The 23519-nt window shown below is 39.5% G+C and overlaps 1 protein-coding gene across 4 annotated transcripts; it reads left to right on the forward strand.

The window, feature by feature from the left end:
* The first annotated feature begins 18 nt into the window (after window positions 1–18).
* LOC119719903 (SH3 and PX domain-containing protein 2A-like) lies at window positions 19–18865 on the forward strand. 4 transcript variants are annotated; one of them, XM_038189371.1, is made up of 16 exons: window positions 63–129; window positions 309–461; window positions 2900–2980; window positions 3320–3395; window positions 5452–5528; window positions 6571–6665; window positions 7158–7187; window positions 9622–9647; window positions 10742–10873; window positions 11581–11688; window positions 12070–12187; window positions 12678–12856; window positions 13432–13493; window positions 14777–14800; window positions 17244–17378; window positions 17543–18865. In XM_038189371.1, the coding sequence occupies exons 2-16, from the start codon at window positions 390–392 to the stop codon at window positions 18371–18373; spliced, it is 2046 nt and encodes a 681-aa protein (XP_038045299.1). In that variant the 5' UTR covers window positions 63–129; window positions 309–389; the 3' UTR covers window positions 18374–18865. The 4 variants fall into 4 exon arrangements, with proteins under 4 accessions (XP_038045301.1, XP_038045302.1, XP_038045303.1 ...); XM_038189373.1 differs by lacking the exon at window positions 309–461 and having other exon boundaries at window positions 19–129; XM_038189374.1 differs by lacking the exon at window positions 14777–14800 and having other exon boundaries at window positions 27–461; window positions 17543–18864.
* The last annotated feature ends 4654 nt before the right edge of the window (window positions 18866–23519 follow it).

Consider the following 23519-nt stretch of genomic DNA (forward strand, 5'->3'; position numbering starts at 1 on the left):
GGTTATGGCGCGCTGACATGCGGAAGTAAACACGCACGTACTGCATGCTCGCAGTACGATCACGATGAACAGATGAAAACACACATCGCCACACCACATTCAAAAATCTTCCGAAGGCATCCGTCATCCGTACGTACTTTGTATAGTAATTAGTGTACAATGGACATGTTTACATGTACATCGTGAAAAACACTGTCTAGTAGGCTCGGAATTAGTTAAATATTAATCACTGTTATATGCACACTCATGCAGTGATCAATAACATTTGTACTTTGTAAATTGTACGGTCAACCGTTCTGTTTATTAAGGTAAACCGTTCGTGACGTTGCCGCAGCCTGTATTAAAACTCAAAGGAATATATTTAGTGGACGTGAATTAAATTCGAGAAGATGGGAAGGAGGACAGTGCAAGACGCCATTGTGGATGACATCCAGAAAAGGAAGTATCCTACAAAACATTATGTAAGTTTATAGCTTGAGCTTGAGTACATGTAACTCCAGCTGACATGCTCATATTCATTCACATCATATGAGCTAGACCCGTGAACGTGGACGTTGTATACAACAAGCCACGTTCACGGGTCTACATATGAGCATGTCAGCTGGAGTTACTCAAGCTATGATGTACCTTTGTTGTCATTATTTCGCTATTTCAACTGCGCCTGTGCACATCAGATTCAATTTCGAGAGATAAACAGTTCACCACGCGCGTGCAAAATCATAGCAAGGTTCCAACAAAATCAGAGAAACGATATTGTTTTGAAGTTAATTGTTGTTAATGGCACCATGGTTTGATGTTTTATATGCTCCAACTTTTGTGCGAACAAAAGTTTCCATCTTCTGTTTTACTACTAGCTAAAAAAATTGCCAAATGCGGATTCGGTTGCCACATCCCCCATAGACTTGTGTGCATTCAACTGCTTTGTTTATCTCTCACGAACTGGTCGTCAAGCAGGTAACGCACATGCGCGATTGGAATGGTGAAGTGGCTTGTTACTAGCCCTAATCTAGCCCCAACCAATGTGGCCAATTTAATGGACTAACGTTACCTCCATAAATAAAGGCCACACTTGGAACATGTACCCGTCTATTTTGTGTCTATATTCCAAGTGTGACATTATTTACAGAGGTACCTGTGCATGACTGTGACTGTTCAAACAGTGGGAAGTTTAAAAGGTTAGATTGGGGAGACAAATAAAATAAATGTGCATACTTATATTACAAAATGTCAAAAGACAGATTGTGAAATGGCATTTTGGTAAAAAAAAACTATAGGCCTACATCATGTAGGCCTTCCAGATCACTTGATTAAATAGAAATTAATTCAAGTGTAACCAAACTTTTTGTGATTTGAAGGTCTATCATTTTGCAAATTGTCGGGTAAAAAATTTGGAAATCACTTAACATTACCCACAATCAAGTTCAGCGAAATATCTGCTTGTTTTGTAACTGGCCTGTGAATGAAGCGCCTATTACAAGGCAAAACGTGTTTTTTTTCCTTCAATATATTTTCTTGTAAAGAAAAATATTCTCAAATGTCACTGAGTAATAATGATTTAGGCATTTGAATTAACTGAACTGCCGTATTCGTCGAAAGATTTTTATGCCCGTGTGCGACAGTTGCAGATCACCCATGCACATGATGCAGTTTTGTGTGCAATTAAGATGATGAAGGCGTGTTGCGTGCTTGCTGAGCGCGCAGTAAATGATGAATTTGTACATGTACCAGGTAGCGCAGTGGGCGTGAACCTGAACTTTCGAAAGTGACCCGCAACTGTCGGGTTGAGTCCTGTACAAAAGCGTGATCATTTCCCTTTAAGTTGAGACTGTGTCAACACATTTGGTTTTAACTTAAAGAGGAGGAATTTTACTATGAAATGAAATCACTCAGACACGGAACCCCGAACATGAGCGGGTGTACAGCATTTTACATGTACATGTATATTGATCTGGAACTGTTGCACTGATAGTACATGTAGGCCCCTACATGTACATGTAAATGTAGTTTCACTGAATTTGTAACTTGTTTACTTAGCTATTTCAACAAAGTTTGGCATGTTTGAACTGTTTCTCAATCACTCTTGAATGAGTTTTTCAGGGTACATGTACAGGGTGAGTCAAAAAAAGCAGAACCCAAACCCCCAAAAATGTATTTCATATTTAAAAAAAACATGTAGCACCAAAAATAATAATGACTGGAAAGACAATTTCAAAAGCTACTTTTAGATAAAAAAAAAAATACCAAAATTGCTCAATTTTTTGGGTGTTTTGACTGTTTGGAACAACAAAGAAAATGACACAGAATACTTGTTTCAACAGCTGTCACCAACCGTAGCACACAATATTTTGATTAACAAGTTAACCCTGGTTAGGCAAACAATATGATTTATAAAATCTACTTTTTTAACAGACGGGCCTTCAAAAGGACTTTGTTGCATATTGTTAACGTTTAAACTAAGATTTCATCGCTGGTGATGTTTGAAGACAAGTGTGACGACAATTGTTGAAATCGCATTTTTTTGGACGAGACAGGTTTTAGAGTCATTGCGTTTAAATGGTGATATTTTGTGAATGGATTGACTAATTTCAGTAATCTTATGAAATTGGCTTTCCAGTCATTATTATTTTTATTGCTACATATTTGCTTAGATATGAAATATAATTTTTGGGGTTTGGGTTCCGCTTTTTTTGGACTCACCCTGTAGTTTATAAATATTAACTCTTTGACATATGGGATACATGTAATGCCGTTGGTCGATCACCGTTTCAAGGATTGTTTTCCGAAAGGTGAGTTAAGTCTGAGGTTTCTTACACAAACGACCGATCATGCAATTTACATCGGCGATCATGGTGATACAACCTCCTAATAACATCTTTTTGTATTTAATTTTTTTTGGCAGGAATACGTTATTCACGTTTCATGGTCGGATGGCTCAGTCAATGTTGTCTATCGCAGATACAGCAAATTCTTTGACTTTCAGGTACTGAAAATCTGAACTCTCCAAATATGTATTTTTTCAACTTACAATGTATGCTTAGCTGTTTAGTACACAACTTCAAGAAGTAGAAATTGCAGTCAAAACGTTGTAAAATGTATGTTTATCGAATTGTTCTGTTAAAAACCAGGCATGCAATTACTTTTCCTCGGATCAGCTGATTTCCTCTTTGTTTACTTCCCATGTGTGCCATTGAAAATAGAAAAATACTGTACAAAGTCTGGGAAAAATTTGAATTTCCTCTTTTTTTTTGGGTGATTTCCCAGTTGCATGCCTAAACAACAGATGCCTATACAGCCGTGATTTGTTTTGTTTATTTTTCAGATGAAACTGCTGAGTATATTTCCTGAGGAAGCCGGTGCTAGGAACCCTACCCAGCGAATGATCCCTTTCCTGCCTGGTGAGTTGGCGCTCCTGTTTACAGTTGTCATGCCGGATGATGTTCAGCTTGTTACTAGAATTTGAGTAGCCAAGAGGTCAAACATGCGTACATTGTATTAAAAATGTACCGGTACATATTATTTACTTTCTCTTCTAAAAGAAAAGGAAATTGAAAGTGAAAATGACTTTCCAAAACTTATGTTCAGTCTTTGAAACCTGTACCAAATGAAAATTGTGAACTACATGTATGATGTATGATTGTTCAGTTACATTGTGGGGCACATCACGTTGGTATGGTTGCTTATTTCTGCCAGATCCTTCAGAATCCTACAAGGCTACAAGTACGTTTACAGGGTGGTGCAAAAAGAAGGAAACTTTTGACAGGAATTTTAACTAGGTACTTACTTTAACTTATTTGAACTTTTTAAAAAAAAATAATGCAGTGAAGTATAGCTCTTCCACCATACGTGGTGAAAAAATCTTTAAAAAAATCGCAAGACTAGTGTTATTATGCTTTTTTTTAAATACAAGTCACCAAAATCACTGTTGTGCACGTGTAAGTCATGTAAGTCTAGTGTAATAATGGTGTTTTTGGTCTTCAAATCAAGCTCCGGAGCTCAGTCAAGCGGATGGAATAAAGCCGTCCGTGGACAAACAGGTTTGGCACATGAAAGTTTTAAACTACCACATCTCAGAGACAAAATATGCATTTGCAATAATGTTTTCGTCATTTATACACATGTTTAAAGATCAATATTTTAATACCATTAAATTGAATGTTTGAACTATGCTCAACAAGTAGGTGAAAATTCCTTCTTTTTGCACCACCCTGTAGACCCTGACAAAATGATCTCTGTGTTAATTTATAAGGGAAGCCCTTTTAAGTGACCAGCAAGAATCCAAACACGTCTTCTACAGTCTACACAGTGTTTACATGTCTTTTGTGAACATTCAACTTCCTTGTCACTGTTCAATATGTGCTGCCTGACATGTGACAGTTTCCTGTTAGCTGATTTAAAAACAATTTAGACCAGCCCACCCAATTCGGCTGCATGCATGTGCATTCAAACGAAAAACTCTACAAAGTTCATCAAGTGGAAAACTGAAGTTCACTGAAGTTTTCATGAATCAGCAGATTTTTCTCATTTCATGCATGTTTCATTCAGACAGTGTTATAAAATTTAAAAAAAAACAAAAAAAAACCTGCTTTTGCAGCATGTTTTAAAACTCTGGCAGAAGCTTCTACATGGTGGTCGGTCAGTTGGTCTGTCTGTCTGTCCCCCAAAATGGACCAAAAGAATGGTGTTCCATACGTGCCATCGGCATCACATTTTTTCGGTGTCACATTTTTAAGCTCTGGCAGGGATCCTTTTGATTGAATTCTAGTCATGCAAGACTTTCAGAGTCTTACTGTGCACGAGTTCGCACTTGTTTTCCCCCAACTTGTTGCAAGTAAAGGGACATTACAGCGTAGAATGCGCCCAATTGACCTATCGTCTTTTGCGAGTTAGCCACGCCCCTTAGACAACCCTATGGAGTTTTTGTACACTAGTTTTGTTGTCTCAGATTGTGCGCGTCCCGGGTCCATTTGTGAAACATGTAGGCCTAATTGGACAATTACAAAACATGTAATTTCACAAGCTGCGTTGACGCGATTCTAACACGATATGTCAATTGGGCCACACAATGCATTTGAAACGAAATTATATTAATTGGATAGAGCATTAAATTAAATTAGGTATGTACATGTTTTTTTTTTAATTTTTGATTTTATTTTCCTAACGAAATTTAAAGAAAGTCCTGTAACAAATAAATTTGCTTCTTCGCATTTGCAGGCCTTTGTATACATGTAGTTTTAAAAAGTGCATGGTTGCTTCTTGCAACAGAAATTTATTTTGTTGCCCTCTTGTTTGTGTAGTTTAGTCATTGAAACTTCAAGGGATTATGAGACAATTCTCCGCCCTACATTGTCAATGCTTTGAAAAGGTTGATGAAAGACTCCCTTTAGATATAATATGAGTTACCACTGAATTGCCCATATGCTTTATTTCTTTTGTTACTTTTTGTGTTTGCAGGCAAGAAGCTGTTTGGACGGAGTCAGACCAGGGAGGTAGCTTCCAGGAGACTGGGTCAACTGAATGAATATTGTCAAGTAGGTGTTGGCTGCATACATGCCATAGGCTTCTGTATACACTGTGTACCTATCACTCTACTCAAGGACACTGGAGATGGCTGATTCATTCCAAATAAAACACCCACACACACACAAAATATTTTACAGGAAACAAAAAGCATTTTTGGTACCATACATGTACATTCTGTGTGAATGCACCCTACTCACAAAGATGCATTGCCCTTGTATGGCCAGTCATTAAAGGGTTCACGGCATTAAGTCCACACTGGAACTTTTGTGTGTGCACTCCCCCAACATGTGTAAACTCTATGAGAAATCCTTTTTGGGGTAAATTTTATTTTTAAAGTCCTTGTTTTTTTTTAACATTTACAATTTTCCATGCATTTTCTGACAACTGAGGGCGCTGTTTCTGTGATGTCACTTTAGGAACACACTCCCCAGATTAGCGATTTTTTTTTTTAAGTCGAATTGTGGAACAAATATGCTTGGTTACTGATAAACATTTGTGCATTGATTTTGTTAACGAACTTTTTGTTCATGTATTGATACAACAATGTATCACCAAACCCCAAAATAATTTACTGTGGCAAAGCCCCAAAAATTATAGGAAGCTTGAAATTGATGCTAAAACAGCTGTAACACTGATGTTTAATAATCCGCCAACAATTTCATCAGAGCTTTTGTCATGAATATAGATTTCAAGAATTTCAAGGATTGAAAATAAAAACAAATGGGGCATATAATGGGCTCCATGCGTCAACAAAAGAGGGCGTCTTTTTACCGCTTTTGAGAGCCCCATGCACGGGACACACAGTGTGTACGTGCGTACTGTACGGTACTGGTTCGCGTGCTAAGTACACACAACTTCCTGAATGTTCCAAGGCATAGCCACAGAGTCTCGTGTGAGCGTCAGGCGTCGTCAGTTTTTTAATGCATTTGAATGCGTTCAAATTTATCTTCATTCGAACCAGTCTAGGTCTCCCCCATTTCTCCTTTACATGGGCCTTTAAATGTCAGTATCGTACAACCATTTTATAAGTTTTTCTTTCTTTTGTCACAGTTGTTGGTGAGACTGCCCCCCAAGATTTCCGAAAGCGATGAAGTACTGCAGTTTTTCACTCCTACTGCTGAAGATATTAACCCAGTAACAGAAAGGTCAGACAAGTATCTGTTATATTCTTGTGATATATTGAATCCAGCAACCAGAAATAGGTGCATTTGCTGCAGTGGTGTCGCGCTCACGCGCATGCTGCACGCATTCTTAAAGACGAGGCGCACGCACATTTTGGTATTCCTATCATGCCAATTAGTTGAAGGAGCCTGGCGTACATCTGTACTACCTGAGCGAGACTCGCACGAGCCTTGCTCAACTGCAGAAAATGGCTACTGCCAGATTTGTCTGTAGAGCATCTTTGAGGTCAAACCATGCATTAGTAAAAAAAAAAATTACAATAATCATAAATCAAAAATACAAAATAACAATTTTGGAGTTTGAGATACAGCTGTGGAGGGGTCTGATGGAAACACGCCACCAACGCTGGCATTTATGTACATTGTTTGTCTTGTTGGTGGACCCCGCATGCACACATGGAATTTTAAAAGCAGGTTTTTACAAAGTAAATCATAATTTTTGTACGTCAATTATAGCGACACCTTTGAAGAAGATCCTACCACAGGGTAAGTGCATTGATGCACGTGGTCACATGCTGGATTCATTGTATGATAGAACAATGCGTAGACACATTCTTTATTGGACATTCACTTTCTATATGGGACTTATGTACACATTTTGGGATAGAATGGTATAGTTCAAATAACCTTTGTAGAAAATAGAAACTTAGAACTTACTTTTAATAAAGGTGTTTCTTTTATCGCAATCTTCCACACCCCTTTTTCAAGATTAGAAAAGGCACACAGCTCACGGTACACACTCAACTCACAGATAATCTTCTATCATTATGCTAACTCCTCATTCCGCCCGTAGAAATACTTTGAAGCCGCCCTTTGACTCTACATATTTTATACTACCGTGCTGCGGCTTATACGCCGCGCGGCTTATATTCCGAAAATTACGGTATATCTTTAATGTATGTGTGGCAGAGGGACATACATGTATATCAAAGGTTACGAATATGAATAAATCTTAAAATCAAAAAAAATTCACTCTCATTCAGTTTTCCTTCAATTTTTTTTAGGATGGCACGTGCCCAATCCCATCTTATTTTGCCAGATCAGCGGCCATGCCTATTAAAGCTAGTACCGTATCATGATGTTTTGTTCAAGTTTCCTCATCTTATGACCCTGTCTGTGTTGGCACATGCACCATTAACATGATTAAGCCATGCAAGCAGCCTGCCCCAAGATTTGATCCTCATTAATCCAAGGATTAAATCCACAATAGTTCACGACTGCACTGTGTAAAGCTCAAATTCAGGAAGCGATATGGAGCATTTGTTTTGAGAAGGAAGTCGAGTGTGTTCGTAGAACCCATTCAAATGTAAACAATTCTCTTGTGTCTGGTGCTTGACTGAGATGTTTTTTCTGGTGTGATCATCATTATTATTTTTCAAGAAATAATTGTTTTTGAAATTCCCCAAAAAATCAGAGATCTAAACTATATGTAGTAGAATATTAAGAGTTAGGTGTTTGAAAGTTTGAAATTCAAATGCAAATTTTATGGCACAGTGTATGTGTTGTGAGGGTATGCCCATACATGCTGAGTAAGTCATGTGTATGCCGTCTAATCGTATCAGTGAACAACTCACATGCAAATTTAAATGTTTTTGGAAATTTGAATTATAAATACGTGTACGAACAAGAACATTTAGGGTGCTTTTCCACCAACATTTGAGAGCCGCTGGGACGGATTTACAGCGTGCGTGTACTTGTTGGCTGAATGTGCACAAACCCATGGGGTCTAAATTTGAGCGTCGGGCGTCTTCAGCAACACGTCTCCCAAAGTGGTCGAGTCTCCCTTTGATTCTAGGGGGTATAATTGTGTGCAGAGCCCATAGCAAATTTGTAATGTAAACAAATAACCCTTCTACATAGATCAGTTGTGTGACGGTTCACTGTGCACAGTGCACATGGGATCTCGTACCGCATTGACTTGTGGCAGCCACGGTCCATAACGATCGGATGACAAAACACAAGTTAATAGTCGTGACGTCACCACTAAATGATGTGTACATAACATGCACAATATGGATAGATCAGTTTTATTTCAATTGATACAAGAAAGTGAAAGGCTTGTACATGTATCAAATAAAGGGAATGTACAACATTTGCTTTTGCTGCAATTTTCAGAAATTTGGAGGATTAGTATGTTATAGCAAATATTGTTACACTGACTTGTTTCACGTTTTGGGTTCGTAGATGCTGGAAAAACCAAGAAAACTGATCATGTTCTTGTAGTCTGGTTTCCTGAGCCCACTTTAATGAAGCGGAGCAATTTATAGTCTTTGGTGAATTGTAAGATCAGAGAATCAGTCTAGCAGGCACCTCTTTACAGGTGTGTAATCAATTGCAAAGAAAATGCAGACGAACTAAATATGAAATGTGAGGAGCTCTCTTTGAAAAAAAGCCAGTTTTCTCCAACGCTGGTCGGCTGACCAGTGTTGGAAAAATACAGTTTTTCTTGAAAATGTCAGTACACCAGGACTCTCAACTTTACAGGATGCTTAGGCTGTCATTCCCTAACAATCCAGTAAGGTATTTTGTGATAATTTGATCATTTTAGTTTTTTGATGTTTGCAAATGTTGTGTCTTCCCTGTAACACACCAAAATGCACCTACATACTGTATTGCAAAAAAACTTGCTCACATAAGGATAGGGCTGGCATGGCTGGGCCTCATTCTGCCAATTTTTGTTTTTACCAAAATATAACAATCACAGAAGGTGTTTTTTTTATGTGTTTTGCCAATTGAATCCAATTACCAGACCCTCCAAAAGTTGCACAAATGTGTTCTCTATTTTCTCAAAATGTAAAGTCATGTGAGCTCAAATTTAAAAGGTTAGTTATTGCACAACCTATAGCAATTTTAATGTACCTTTAAAACTTAATGATAATTGGACTGAAATAATTTAACATTGCTTTCTTTTTTTTGACAGGGGTGTGATAAAGAAAGGTGCAAAAGGTGAGCTAAATTGCAAATAGAAGAGGGACAATTTTCTGCCTCACATAAGGTCAAGGCCAGGTCGCAAATTTTTTTTCTCCCAAATGACATCCGCATATGCAGTCCTTCTGATTTGAAAATCACAGGTGTGTGGAAAAACGCACACCTGGATTTTTCTAGGCATGTGATTTTTCTAGGCGTGTGATTCTGTGGTCCAAGCTGGGACTGACCAATCTGGTATTGTTTTTCAAAATATTCATCTTGGTTTACAATAAAGCCATATTCTCTTCACAGACGTACTTTATTTTTCACAAATTATGAAGTATAATTATGCCGTAAATGTATGCCGAGGTGTGCCGTACTGAGGGATTCAGGCGTGCGATTATTCACACTTCTCAGGAAGCATTTAGGCGTGTGATGGCGTGGGGGTGTGATCGCACGCCTCAAAACAGAAGGACTGCATATGGGTGTACGCTATGGCGTTTTGGACTTGACTTTCCTAAAAACATGAGAAGAAAATATAAAATTAGAAGAAGAAAAAAGCGAATTCGAACGTAATGAAATTCGGACATTATTTCCCTTTTAGAAACAATTCTCCGAAGCCTCAGGTTAGAAAAGTAAAAAATAAATTGGATGCAAAACGATGATTCGAACCCGCAACCTCGCAGTGCAAAACCATGACCCTGTATTGACTGAGCTATCGCACTGCTCGCCAAAACATGGGGGAAAAAACTAAACGTATCGTAGAGGTCGCTAAACAACCATGTATGCGGATGTAGTTTAGATGCAGATCTGTAACTGATTGTAATCAAACTAAATTTGGTAAACTGGGGTTAATAGGGCCTATTTGGAAAAAAAAGTCAGTTTTCTCCATCGTTGGAAATGGATACAAAAATTCCACTCTTCTTAATGACAGCACACAAGGTGCCGTGATTTCACAGGATGCTTGAGACTATTATTCACATACAGTCAAGAAAGGTATTTCATAATAGATTGGTAGTTTTGTTTTTTGATGTTAGGAAATGTATATTACCTTCAAAACAAATGAATTTTTTCTGTGTCGCTCCTTTTATACTTGATGGAATATTTTTGACATTTTTGGTCATGTTTGGCAGAGATCGATGTGATCTCGGATCCCATCCAGCCAGACCCGTACATTGTGATAGCAGACTACAAGAAGCAACAGAAGAACGAGGTGGATCTACACACTGGGGATAATGTGGAAGTCTTTGAGAAAAACGATAATGGTCAGTCACATTTGCATTTTCAAACTCTGAAATTTCGCAAAGTATGTTATGAATTGAATAACTTTCCATGCGGAGCATATAGCAAAGGGGGGGGTGTGTTTTGTTGCTCAATTGGGTGCATTCCAAAACGTAGTACTGATATCCCTTTAACCCTAAAGGGGCCGGGTTATTTTGACCATCTCTCAGCCGGGGGGGGGGGGCGGATTCCGCCCCCCCCCCCCCTAAGATCTCGGCCATCGAGTGACGAAAAATTTTGAAACTCAGCACATACATAGAGCAACTCTTCCTCAACATGCCCAAGAAATTTCATGACTATAGGTCAAAGGGTTTTGGAATTATGGCTAATTAATTATTCATATGTATGAATGGCAATTCTGCTCGGTGTACATGACGTATATGGGAAAATTCAGTTTTCACGGCGCATAGCGCCGGAAAATGTTTCGCTACGTGCCAACCTGTGGTCCGATTTTTATGTTTTTGGTATCAAAAGATGCGCAAAGCTCGAGGCTAAAAAGTCATAACAGCTCGGGTCGCGAAAAAAAATTTTTTAGAGGCTATCGCGAAAAATGTTGAGGGGGGGGCGGATTCCGCCCCCCCCCCCCCCCGGCCCCTTTAGGGTTAAAGGATGTGTGAAACTTATGCTAAATTATGGATTCCCGCTCTCTTTAGGATATATACATAATGTACCTTGATTGTATTGTATGCAGGTTGGTGGTTTGTTAGCTCCAATGACTCTCAGGGTTGGGCACCGGCGACATTTCTGAGCAGAGCAGATGGAGGGGATGATGAAGACGGCCTCGCTGGGGGTGGTACGGGTATGCTACTATGTTCATTTCAGTTTGGCCACCGATTTTAGGCTTTATAAATCCGATCCTTCTTTAAAATGCAATGAGACATGACCTACTTAGAATATAGATTGATATTTTGGGGATATTTGAGCTATGCATCCATTTCTAAGATTGTCATTCTGCTGTAACTTTGCAAGAGTCACTCATTCACGGTGGTGCACTTTTTAGGCCGCCATGTTTGTTTGCCTTGCTTTGATTTTCAAGATGGCGTACCGTGAGAAAAGTCTATCATGTTTATTGGCTATGCAAAAAAAAAACAGATCGCAAATGTTGGCAGCGTTTTTTAATTCTTGAATTGAACGCACGGCAGTTTGAAATGAAATCATATGTCTTTGTGGTTTTTTTCAGAGGAGCGTTATATCAGCAACAATTCTTACAAGGCACAGCAGGAGGATGAGGTCAGCTTTGAAACGGGCGTGGTCTTGATTGTGATGCAGAAGAGTCTGGATGGATGGTGGAAAGTCAGGTCAGTACGTAGGGGGCCAACTAAGGCCAGGGACGAATATATCCGTGCAGATTAAAATGCAACCTGTTGTAAAACCAATCCACCATCCATTTCTAGACTTTGTAAGTTTCACATGCATAGAATGATTTGAAATTTTTCTGATTTTCCCATGGGCATGATGGGTGTGGAAGCATTCCAGTAATATGGTTACAATTATTATTATTATTTATTTCTGGTAATGAAACCAAGGAATCCTCAAAAGCGCCCAAGGCACTTTAAGCTCACAAGCCTGAAGAAACCTGAGGAGAAAAGACAGTGAGAAGAAAGAACGGTTTTGGAGATGGGAGAAAACCACAGACGAAGGTTCTGGGGAAACCCACGGAATCAGGCAGGGACTGAAAACACAATCCATATGTGGCCTGGGCAGGAATCGAACCCGGGTCATAGCGGGTTTTTTTACTTGCCCTGTCATGCCTGTATACGGTAGTAACTGCTTGAATTCATGCTGCAGGTACAAGGAGAAGATTGGGTGGGTACCAGCGGCCTTTCTACAGGTCTACACCGGCCCCGCGGATGTGACGGCTAGCACCCCGACCCAGCGTGTTGGTAATGTGATGAGTGTTTCTGACATCATCAGCAGGCGCCAGGCTGCGGACTCGTCAAAGAACAGCCCCATGCTCGGAAGAAAAGGTCGGTACATTATGATAAGGTATCACATTATAAAATAGGATGAAACGTCTTGACGCAAATGTACATATACACAGGGACAGTTCTTGTTTGAAGGGAGGGCTTAAGCCTAGTTTCCATATCGAGGTAAGAAACGCACAGAGCAGCATAAACAAGACCCAAACTGCAACTCACACGTATGGAGACATTTTATCCGCAAATGTTAAGGACAATCCAAACAGACACAACTATCTCTCAGAGGATCGGCAAAGTTGAACCTGTTACTGACAATTTCGTGCACTGTCTGCCCAGTCTGCATAAGCTTAACGTCGATATGGAAACTAGGCTTTACATTTCAAGATGATTTCAAGATGGACGTTTTAGAAATGTTCAACATTGTTTGAGGTCATTTCTTTTGAATAATTTTTAAGAATAAAAGTTAAAGTTTCAAAATCGAAAAATTACAGGCTACTCTAAAAAAAATTATTTTAACCAAATCCATTGAATTACATTATATCGCAAGAGATTCGGTTTTTTCCAGACAGAAATGAGATAGTATAGAATTTATATTTATTGTTTGTTGCTTTTTCTTTTTACAGATAATCTTCATAGTCATGGCACAGAAGCTAAACCCACCCCACCAAGACGGACCACTGTCAGGGTAAGAAAAGACGTCACCACTGTGACCTGTGACTTTGTGACCCCGCACATGTGATTCATGACATGCGGTATCTTACTATAGTGAAGCCAGGAACACGTTTTGTTATCAGATTTTCTTTTTTGAGTTTTGTTTTTGTTTTTCTTTATTTTGTTGTAACAAGCACAGTGAAACATTTGACCTGTTCCAGTCCACAAGGCAGTTGCGGCTGTCAGAATTGTTCTTGTCAGAGTCTAGTCATTTGCCAGAAATTCCCACCAAAAGTTCCTCCAGTGTGTGGCTGCCGTTGGCTGAACTCAACAGCTTCTTTGTACGAACTGCAGAAATAATTTAATCAGTTCGCGCTGGGATTATTTCAACAGTGACCAGACCCAGGCGCGGGATTGTTTTTCACAAATCTCGATGCCAGACAGGTTCAGGCCATCATCTGCGGGTAGCACACCCTAATATTTCCGGTCTCGCTCGCTGTGAGCGATCGCTGACAGATATTTCCTGCCTCGCTCGTTGCGTGTTTCTCTGTCATCCGTTCCGATTACCGCAAAACTTTTGCATGTATACACATCATCTGATGCGAATTGGTTAAATAGAATAAATTTCATATTTAAGGACATCCCAAAAATTACAGCGAGGCAAAAAGTATCAAAACAATCGTGAATTCCTCATATTTCCATTGTTACATCCTATCTAAGTAAATGTCTGCTAAAAGCTTAAAATTCTTTTGGATGTGCATGAATGTTTCGGAGCTCAGCAGCTGAGGGTTCAAGTGCAAACGAGCTCCAGTTGAGCAATGGCCAAACAACATCACGTCAGATCCAGATAAATTTTAGCTGCCTGTTATACTTTGTAATATCCACCACTTGAACGGAAATATTTCACAATAGCAGCTAGGCTCAATAATTTATAAATTTTAAAACTAACCTTTCACTTTCAGGCTTACTTACCCATTGTTTTGTTGCTTGCTTTTTATGCTAAACATGCTGATCAGTTCTTATGGGGTGCTTCTTCTAGACATGCAATATTTATCGTTGAAGTCAAATGAAATGTGTTGTTGATTTATTACATGCTCCAGCCTTGTGGACACTGGACTGATTCTATTTACCGTAGTAGGTTTTAGGGACACACACATTTTTGGAACCAACAATACTTCCTTGTAATATTGGCCTAATATCCAAACTGCCATCTTTTGTTGGCAATCACCATCTCTTGTGCTTTGCAATTTTGCACCTTGGTTAATAATCCTTGCAAACTGTCTTTTCCTACTTCTAATGTCATTGCTTTGAGCGCAGCCAGGCCAAAAGACAGACGATGAGGTTTGTATGTCATTTTTGTATGTGGGCTATATTTATCTTTGCATGTCATGCTGTGCTGTGTTTCTGGTGTGCATGTATGTGTGTACATAAGTGTTTAAAAATCATGAGTAGTACGTTACATGTACATGTGCATTCTCCATCTGGAAGACATAGGTCTACTTGCACAAATCAATTTCATTTTCATAAGTGTTGCGTTCCGCATGCTGTTTTCAAGTTTCATCCTGAAATTAGATTCCACAAAAAATAGATTCCTTACAAAAGTTGTTCACTTTTGAATGAAACTTTGACCGAAAAATCGGCCCATGTTTAGTTATTGAATTTTTACTTTACAGTTTATTCTGTTTATTCTCACGGTTAGACTGCTTCCTGCCCTAAACTTTTTTTTCTGAGGGTGCAGATGGCCAAAATAGGATAAATTAGGTTTTGTGTTTTGAATAAAACATACTAGTTGAACATTTATCAAAATAAAAAAAACAATTTGTTTACGAGCACAAGGCATGCAACTTGAAGCTTTGAGCCCAATTGTAGCATTACCATTTCCAAAGTAATATGAAAGGGAGTCTTCATCCATTATTGAGTCCATATAAATACGTACATGAAAGTCATGCTCTTCATAATTTGTTTAATTTTACGGTGCTGCTTATAGCACACAATTTTCTGCTGATCAGAGACCATAAGCAGTAACCACAGTATAGAAAATGCTGACCTAGCTACATGTAATTGAAAAAAAAAAATGTGCGTGGGCCACTGTGGTCCAGTGGTTACAGTGTTTGACTTGTGCTGTGGAACGTGGGTTCGAAACCTGATGGTGAACATGGTGCTTGTGTTCTTGGGAAAGACACTTTACTACAATTGCACAACAATACATGCGCAACAGTGTTTGCAAAACCGGTCTTCGAATGCAAAGCTGTAATACTTGCAAAGCTGTTATACTTGAGTTGCATGAATACAATATATGGCCGAGTAGTGTCCACCAACCAACCAACCATCCCACCCACCAACCCATCAACCATGTCAACCATACCGCCGTGGGAAAAAGTATACCTATAGTCTGTTTCTGTTTGTGGCTTGTTTGACATCTAGAGAGAGTACCAAGTACCAAGTGGTACAACCCACGGCGGCCGGGTAGCAGCAAGGCCGGGTAACCTGTGTAGACGGCTATACGGCATTGTCCTTGCACCAGGACCAGAGGCTTTTATTCCTCAAACTTGTCTTCATCTGTGTGGCTTCCTCCCCCCCCCCCCCCCCCCCACCTCAGTTTTCCATTTCCCAAGAATGTTTTAGTCCTTCATCTTGTGTCATGTGCACTCTACATTTCTTCATGATCCCTCCAGCATTAGAAACCTTTGAATGCCAATCAGTCACTGACACTTCAGCTCATCATCAACCCTGTTGTCCACTATCCTCAGTGATCAATTACATGTAAAAGTTACCAAGTAAAGCCGCCCTCAGGTCAGCCTGCGATTTGCTTGCGCCGCGAAGGAACAGTTGGCATCAAGCACACAAGTCATGCTCAAGTTACAAAACTGAGAAATGGCATGATTATTATGGAACAAAGGTATCTTGACACATTGCAACCACGCTCATGTCACCCACTATGGTTCGAGGTGATCATGTGATCTCTTTGTAATGGCATTGCACGTGTTGATAACAATTAAACGATCTTCCATGGCCACATATTTTTTATTTGGCCGCCATGATTGTTACAAAACTCTGTTTTGCTGCACGCTAATTGGCTGCACAGTGAAATAAGATGATCCGGATGTGAGCACTAGATTGCCGCCTGTCGGGAACGCGTTGAGTCGCGGCGCAGAAGTTCTTTTTTTTGCTGACTTCATAACTCAGTTACACTCAGGTCGCAAAAAAAATTGCGAATGACATGTTCCCAACTGCTCAGGTGCAGCGTGATCCTGAAAAGTCAGTCGCTAACTGATCTGTGTTGTCACATGGTCAACCTCTGGGCGGCTTTAAATTTATAGATTTACACTTTAAAACATTCTCCTCGTATCACAACATTTTTTTCATATAGTGGAATCCGGTGACCAGAATTAGAAGCTTTTACTTTGGTGGTGTCACGCTCACGCGCATCCTGCACGTGTTCTTAAAGACGAGATGCACGCGCATTTTGGTATTCCTATTGGTGGAAGGAGCCCGGAGTGTGTGTTTACTACCTGAGCGTGACTCGCGCGAACCTGGCCACCGCAGAAAATGGCTGCCGCCGGATTTGTGTGTATCTTGTGCAGTTTACAAATTGACTTATCATACTAACAGTCAAGCTGAATCAAGGCTTTCAGTATTAAAACTGAGCCATTTTGGTGCCCCTTTTCTTTTATAATTCTCAACAAAAGAGAGCACTAAGACGGTTAATTTTAATATTAATTTGAAATTTGTATATATTTTTTTGTATTTACCTAGTTGTTTTTATTTGATGATTTGCTTGTAGAGAACTGTCAGGAAAGGAGCGACACGGAAAAGGCGGCCAACAGCTACGAAGAAGACCTTGGAGTACTACACCGTGGCGGACTTCTCAGACAGTGCTGGGGATAGCATCAGCTTTAAAAGTGGTCAGAAAGTTCAGGTACAGTCAAACAGATTCTCAGATTTTTAATGCAGCCAATTTTGGAAGCATTTTACTTGAAAACAAGAATAGCTCCTGTATGCATATTCCCCATGCTAACATAGGAGTCTTATTATAAAATTCCTTCAAACATGCACTTGTCACCCGTACCTGTTTTGATGCAGATTATCCAAGAGACTGAATCTGGTTGGTGGCTGGTCAAGATAGGAGACGAAGAAGGCTGGGCACCGTCCTCCTACATGGAAGCCAAGGAGGAGACAGTGGCCGAGACCAGACCGCAACCATCCAATAGGGAGTCACTCGACGAGGAGACCGGCGAATCTAGTCCCCGCCCCCCTAGACCCCCACCACCAACTGGTAGAAAGATCAGCAATGGCGGCGCCACGAGCAGCAGCAGTGGTACCGGTGGGTTCAGGCCGGTATCCACTCCAGGAGGCTCCAAGAGTAGCGGTGCAGCTAGCGCTTTCAGACCGGTATCCATGCCATCAAGTAACAACGGCAGGCCATTGCCTGTCACCCCGGCTTTCAAACCAGCCCCACCGGCTTTAAAACCAACCCCCCAGACGCAACCCAAACCATTCAGGCCCAGTTCTGGAGGGGGATCGAACCTCATCCAGAATGCCCAGGCCAACCTCAAGCCAGTCAGAAGTCAGTCTAAACCGCCACTGGTCAACCGTCAGAAGAAGCCAGGGGCACAACCAAATGGAAGTCCTATTGGGACACCTGGCTCCAACGTCCAACCCTCGCAAATCGCCGATCTCCAAAACCAGCTGAAATCCCTGAAGACTCCAAGCTCCGGTGGAGTCAGGGACCGGAGGCCCTCCAATGCCTACGTGACGACAGCCGCCTACGAAAATGTCGACGACGATGACGGATTGAGTTTTGAGGAAGGAGTACAAGTGGAGGTGATAGAAGAAAATGACACCGGTTGGTGGCTGGTCCGTATTGCTGGAGAAGAGGGCTGGGCACCGTCGACTTATCTTGAAAAGGCATGATGTGCTACCAACAAGAATTACTTTCTTCATGTCAAAATTTGTTTTCTTTATATAAGATGTTGTAACAGGTACTTGTCTGTGGTATAGTGACTATGGTATGCCAAGCTTTTGCACTTTACAGCAGAGGCAGTATATTTTTATGGTTTATATTTAGAAAAAGCAACATTTTAGAAAAACCAACATTACACCAAAATATTCTTGAAGAGTAGGAGTTTTAACTACCAACAGTTCTTTAATTTTGGCTGTCAAGTTGCTGATTCAGGCAAATGAAACAATTGGAATTGTTATTGAAAGAACCCAAATTAAAATGTTTAAGCAAATTTCAGAAAGAGAAATCATAAGAAAGAATCCTTTTGCGCACCATAGCTTTTTAAATTGTTAACCAGTTCACACCGGAGGCCGTGTATACACGCAAAAGTTGGGTATTCGGAATGGATGATAAATAAACACGTAGGGAGCGAGGCCGGAAACATCTGTCAGCGACCCGCTCGCAGCGAGCGAGGCCGGAAATGTGAGTGTGCTGCCCAAGGGTGATGGTTTCAACCCGCCTGGCTTGAGGTCTAGTGAAAAGTAATCCCGCGCCTCGTCCCGTTCTTGTCAAAATAATCCTGGCGTGAACTGGTTAAGACAATTTTGAGTGTTGTCTTTTCTACTTTTCATACTTTTGGGGACCAAACACAACTTGTAGGGATATTTTATCATTGAGATCAAAGCCAATTTAATTTTTCCCCACAACTCCATAAATATTTTCCTAATAGCACTGTACTACCTGCCAAAGTTGGCAGGCTAAAATAGCGTAAGCTAATTTTTTATGTGTCAATATATATATAATATCATATAGAAATGCTTTAAAGTTGTAGGTATGAGGGGTGAATGATAAGTATGTGGCTTAAGGTAGAAGGAGATAATACAGTTGTGACTGATATTGTGTGCTGTTCAACTTGTTGAATGTTTACACAGAAAGTCCGAATTTATTATCTTTTCTTGTTTTTCTGTAACCATGGTAACACATCGAGAATGAAACCTTGAAAATAGAAAAAAAAATGGGAAAATCAGCCATCGTGTCCAAATGTCCAACCTCGTTGGGTTCCAAGATCCTTGGACCTGATCAGAAACTGACTCTGCACAACCTTTTAAAGGGACAATGTTGCCGTTTTCATTTGATTTTTCGTTCAATTGAATTTTTTCATTTTTTCCCCATTTTCAAGGTGCATGTAGAAAAGATGTTCCATTTCTTTTATTTTTTTCTTACTTGATAACATGTTAATTTTGCAATTGTGTCAGCATTGATTAGTCATTTACTAGTCCATTTTGAAAGTGTGTACTATTTCAGAAAGTGCTTTTAATGTGTCATTATATTTCCTGCAATATATATTTTTTATACTTGCTTCAATAGATGGATTTTAATTTTAACTAATGAAGGTGTTTTTGTAATATGAGAAGGTTTCAAATTTGTAATAATCTGCACAATACAGAGTGAGTAAAAAAAAAAAGAAGGAAATCCAAATGGTGTCCCAGTTTGAAAAGAAGTTCTGCATGTAGCACTTTTGAGATCTAGGATTTTAAAGCCCCAATTAATAAGCTTTCTTTTAGAATCATTCAAATCACTTGCGTACTTTTTGAGTTATGGAATTTTGTTCATAAAAAAAACACACTTTTAAAATTTTGTCAGCAGGTCACATTTAAAGGTACGTGATATTTCACTAAAATGAAACCATGTCATATCGTGAAAACGCTATCAGAATAATCCCATAACTCTCCGGGTTGCAAAGTAGAAGGCAGGGCAAGACTATAAACTCTTAATATTATAAAACATTGGAAGCAGAAGGTGTTTAAATAAAGGTTATGATAAAAGCCAGTTATCATGGTTATGAGAGTGTTCTGATTTTTTTTTGGGGGGGGGGTCAGTTACCTTTAAGTTTATTGTGATCCGTGGACAAAATTATAAAACTGTGTTTAAAAATCCATAACTTGAAAAGTACATGAACGATTCTTTTACTAAAATAAAGCTTATTAGTTGGGCTTTTACATCCTAGATCTGAAAGGCGCTACATGCAGAACTTCTTTTAAAAAGAGGGGGTGTCATTTGGGTTTCCTTTTTGTTTTGTTTTTTACTCACCCTGTAAATTATATACCAAATGCAATGTCAGAGTGAAATTGGTAATATGAATATTCACAGCAGCCAAAGAGAATTATGGCTGCGAAAAATTTAGTGACGTCATTGTCCCATGAATGCCTACCAAATTTAAATAATTATTTGTTCAATGTTAATAAATTCCATTGAATTTAGTATTGAATAAATTAGATTTTGTCTTAAATACACAGTTTATTCCTACATGTCTGTGCATTTTAATACTGTTTTTCAACGAACCCTTTCGGCATCAGGGGGCAGGGCGCCACACCCCCCCCCCCCCCACGCCCCACAGTGCAACAGTTTATAATTACAATTACTGCTAGATCTAACAAAAATCTGCTAAATCACCCAGAATTAGCCTACACTAAACATTAAAAACAATTATACTCGCATATAGATGTTATTCGATTTTCTCTTTGAAAAGAAAAAAAGAAATAAAATGTAAAAAATATATATATATAAAAAAATATTATAGAATTTTCTTTGAAAAAAAATGAGTAGGTTATTTTTTTTTTTAAATTGGCCGCGTGTCTAGCCTAGCTTCCATTGAGTTACTTTATAGTCGTACACGTCAGGGAATCTCAACGCTAGGAACATGCCTGCCTATCCCCGCTAGTATAGTATTCAAGGGTTTGTTTACAGTGATTGAAGCATGTTCAAAACAAAATCTGCTATATTTTTTAATAGGATCACCGATTTTACAGAATTCTGCTAACAATCTGGTACAAATTTCCTTATGCTCTATAGATTTTCTGCTGGATTCGCTTTGTTTTTCAAGCAGTCTGTCAAGTCTAGCCGAAAATCGGTTAAAACGTTATCTTGTGCGGTAAAAAATGTACACCATTTTCGTCTGCTCAATTTTTTTTAACCAGACTCCCTCGTCCAATCAAATTAGCTAGATTGATGAGAAGACGTCACCAACATACTTCTGACCAATGAGAGACAGGCCACGCGAGCCACGCGTGCTACGTCACGGATATTTCCTGGAACGCCCTCCCGTCTTATAAAAAATAGGGCATTTGTTTTCCGAAACTGATGCTACTCCATCTGGAAATGAAGACTATTCCATCATATTTGTTTCTTTTTTCTGTAATTGACAATTTCCATACGTGATAAATTTTTGGCAGTATGTTTTATATGTATATGTGGAGAAATTTAGAATGCGTAGAAATACACACTGAGTACTTTGGCCCAATGCAGCGCAAAGACCAGTACGGAGCAACAGCCAGTGATATAAAACATGACACTTTTCACCTCCATATCATTACGCCATGGAAAATTACCGAGAACGGGGCCGGGTCAACGGACACTGCACTGGCGCAGGCAGCTCGCAATGTCTTCCCCGCAATTTTTGGTTAGTCGCAAAAAATTGCCTCAAATTTCACAAGCACAACTTGATACTTTAACCTCCGAGTCTGCCGTCCAGCTTCAAACAACCAACGCTGAAACGTGTACACCATACCCTGGAGTCTTCATGGGCGCAAAAACATCAAATTTGGACGCTTGGAGTCTTGCAAATCGACCGGAAAACCGGCCTCATGTACGGGGTCACTGCAAAGCTTCGACGCAGACATGTTGCGTCGTTGTCACCCATATTGAAAGACTGACTTGAACTTTGCTGTAGGCCTACAGAACTTGTCATAACTTTTGTTTTATAGAACTGAACTGGACTTCGCAAAGCATTCCTTTGAATGCTCATTTTGTTCTGAACTGAACTGAATGGACACATGGAATTTTTGTGAACTTATAATTTTGTTGAATGATCTGAATGACGTTTTTGGAAAATACTGAAGTCAAGCTTTTGGAGTTCGTCGGGGTAAGTCCAACTTTAATTAAGGAACTGTCGAGGTGAGTGAAAATTTATCTTCTCCTCCCGTCACACAGAACCAAAAGAGGAAAAAGCGTCCCAATATTCTGCACTTTGAGCAATATGGTATATCCGCCTGCATTTTAGACTTCATTTCGAAGAAAGGTGGAGTCAGAAAATATTCATTCTTTTCTTTGACTTTGATCCTTGAATCGCATTGATGTAAAAAAAAAAAATGTAATGTTATCTGCAATAAGCATAATGTATTGCATTCTGTACATGACGTTGTATTTTGCATTGTTGAATATTGTGCGATACAATTCTGCAATTCTCTTTAATTAGCTAAAGAAAATTGGAGTATCGACAAGCACGAAATAATCATGTGTGTTTGTTGCCAACGAAATCGCGTCCATTTTAGCCTACATTGAGTTAGTCTTTGTCATTGCTGAATAACCTATTGTACGTTGAAATTCCATTCCTGTAGGCGAAAGCCCTTTTGATTCAGAGTTATTAGCATGTGAATACCTGCCAATTTGTTTGTCAAAATCATACATGCACATGCCTTTTGGTGCATTGCGCATTTCACGCATTGTGTCAAAAGCTAGCTCGTGGTGCGAGTCTGCACGTGAGCCGCTCGTGGCCGGCGCAGTGTGGGCGTGGTTATAGATTCCGGTGATTTTTATTGGTTGAAAAGTGGACAGGCCGCGCGCGCGGTATGCGGCCAGGTGCACCATTTTTTGCTACACTTTCAAAGACATTCCAGCAAGGCAGGGGCTTATAGGGATTTACTCAAAAGTTGGAGTAAACATGTTTAGATTTTCGTTGGAGGGTTCCTTGGAATTTGGATTGCTTTTTGTTATGATTGTATTAAAATTACAGGTTTAAAACTTACCAGAACAAATAGTTTCGAACTTTTATGGTATTATTTAAAGATGAAATGAAAAACCTGAACACCATAAAGGAGTCAACAACGGAGCCAACGGATTTTATCATAAACCTGAATTTATTTAATGTAAGCACACTATTTTGAGTATTATAGGGCGGCATTCCAATGGACCAAAATCAATTCTTTTGGACAATGTATCCACGGATCTCAAATTTGTATAAATTGCTCAAAATGATGAACTTTACACCATTAACTTCAGGGTAACTTGTATATTATAAATAGTACTATAAGTTCAAGAGGACAGCAAAAGAAAAATATT

This window comes from Patiria miniata, unplaced genomic scaffold (assembly GCF_015706575.1).
Source record: "Patiria miniata isolate m_02_andy unplaced genomic scaffold, ASM1570657v1 HiC_scaffold_9, whole genome shotgun sequence".
Lineage (NCBI taxonomy): Eukaryota > Metazoa > Echinodermata > Asteroidea > Valvatida > Asterinidae > Patiria > Patiria miniata.

Excerpts from the sequence above, each read along its gene's own strand:
- LOC119719903 (XM_038189371.1), top strand. The coding sequence starts at position 390 with ATGGGAAGGAGGACAGTGCAAGACGCCATTGTGGATGACATCCAGAAA. Across the intron at positions 6,666-7,157 it reads ATTAACCCAGTAACAGAAAG|CGACACCTTTGAAGAAGATC; the intron begins GTCAGACAAGTA and ends CGTCAATTATAG. Across the intron at positions 17,379-17,542 it reads AAAGTGGTCAGAAAGTTCAG|ATTATCCAAGAGACTGAATC; the intron begins GTACAGTCAAAC and ends GTTTTGATGCAG.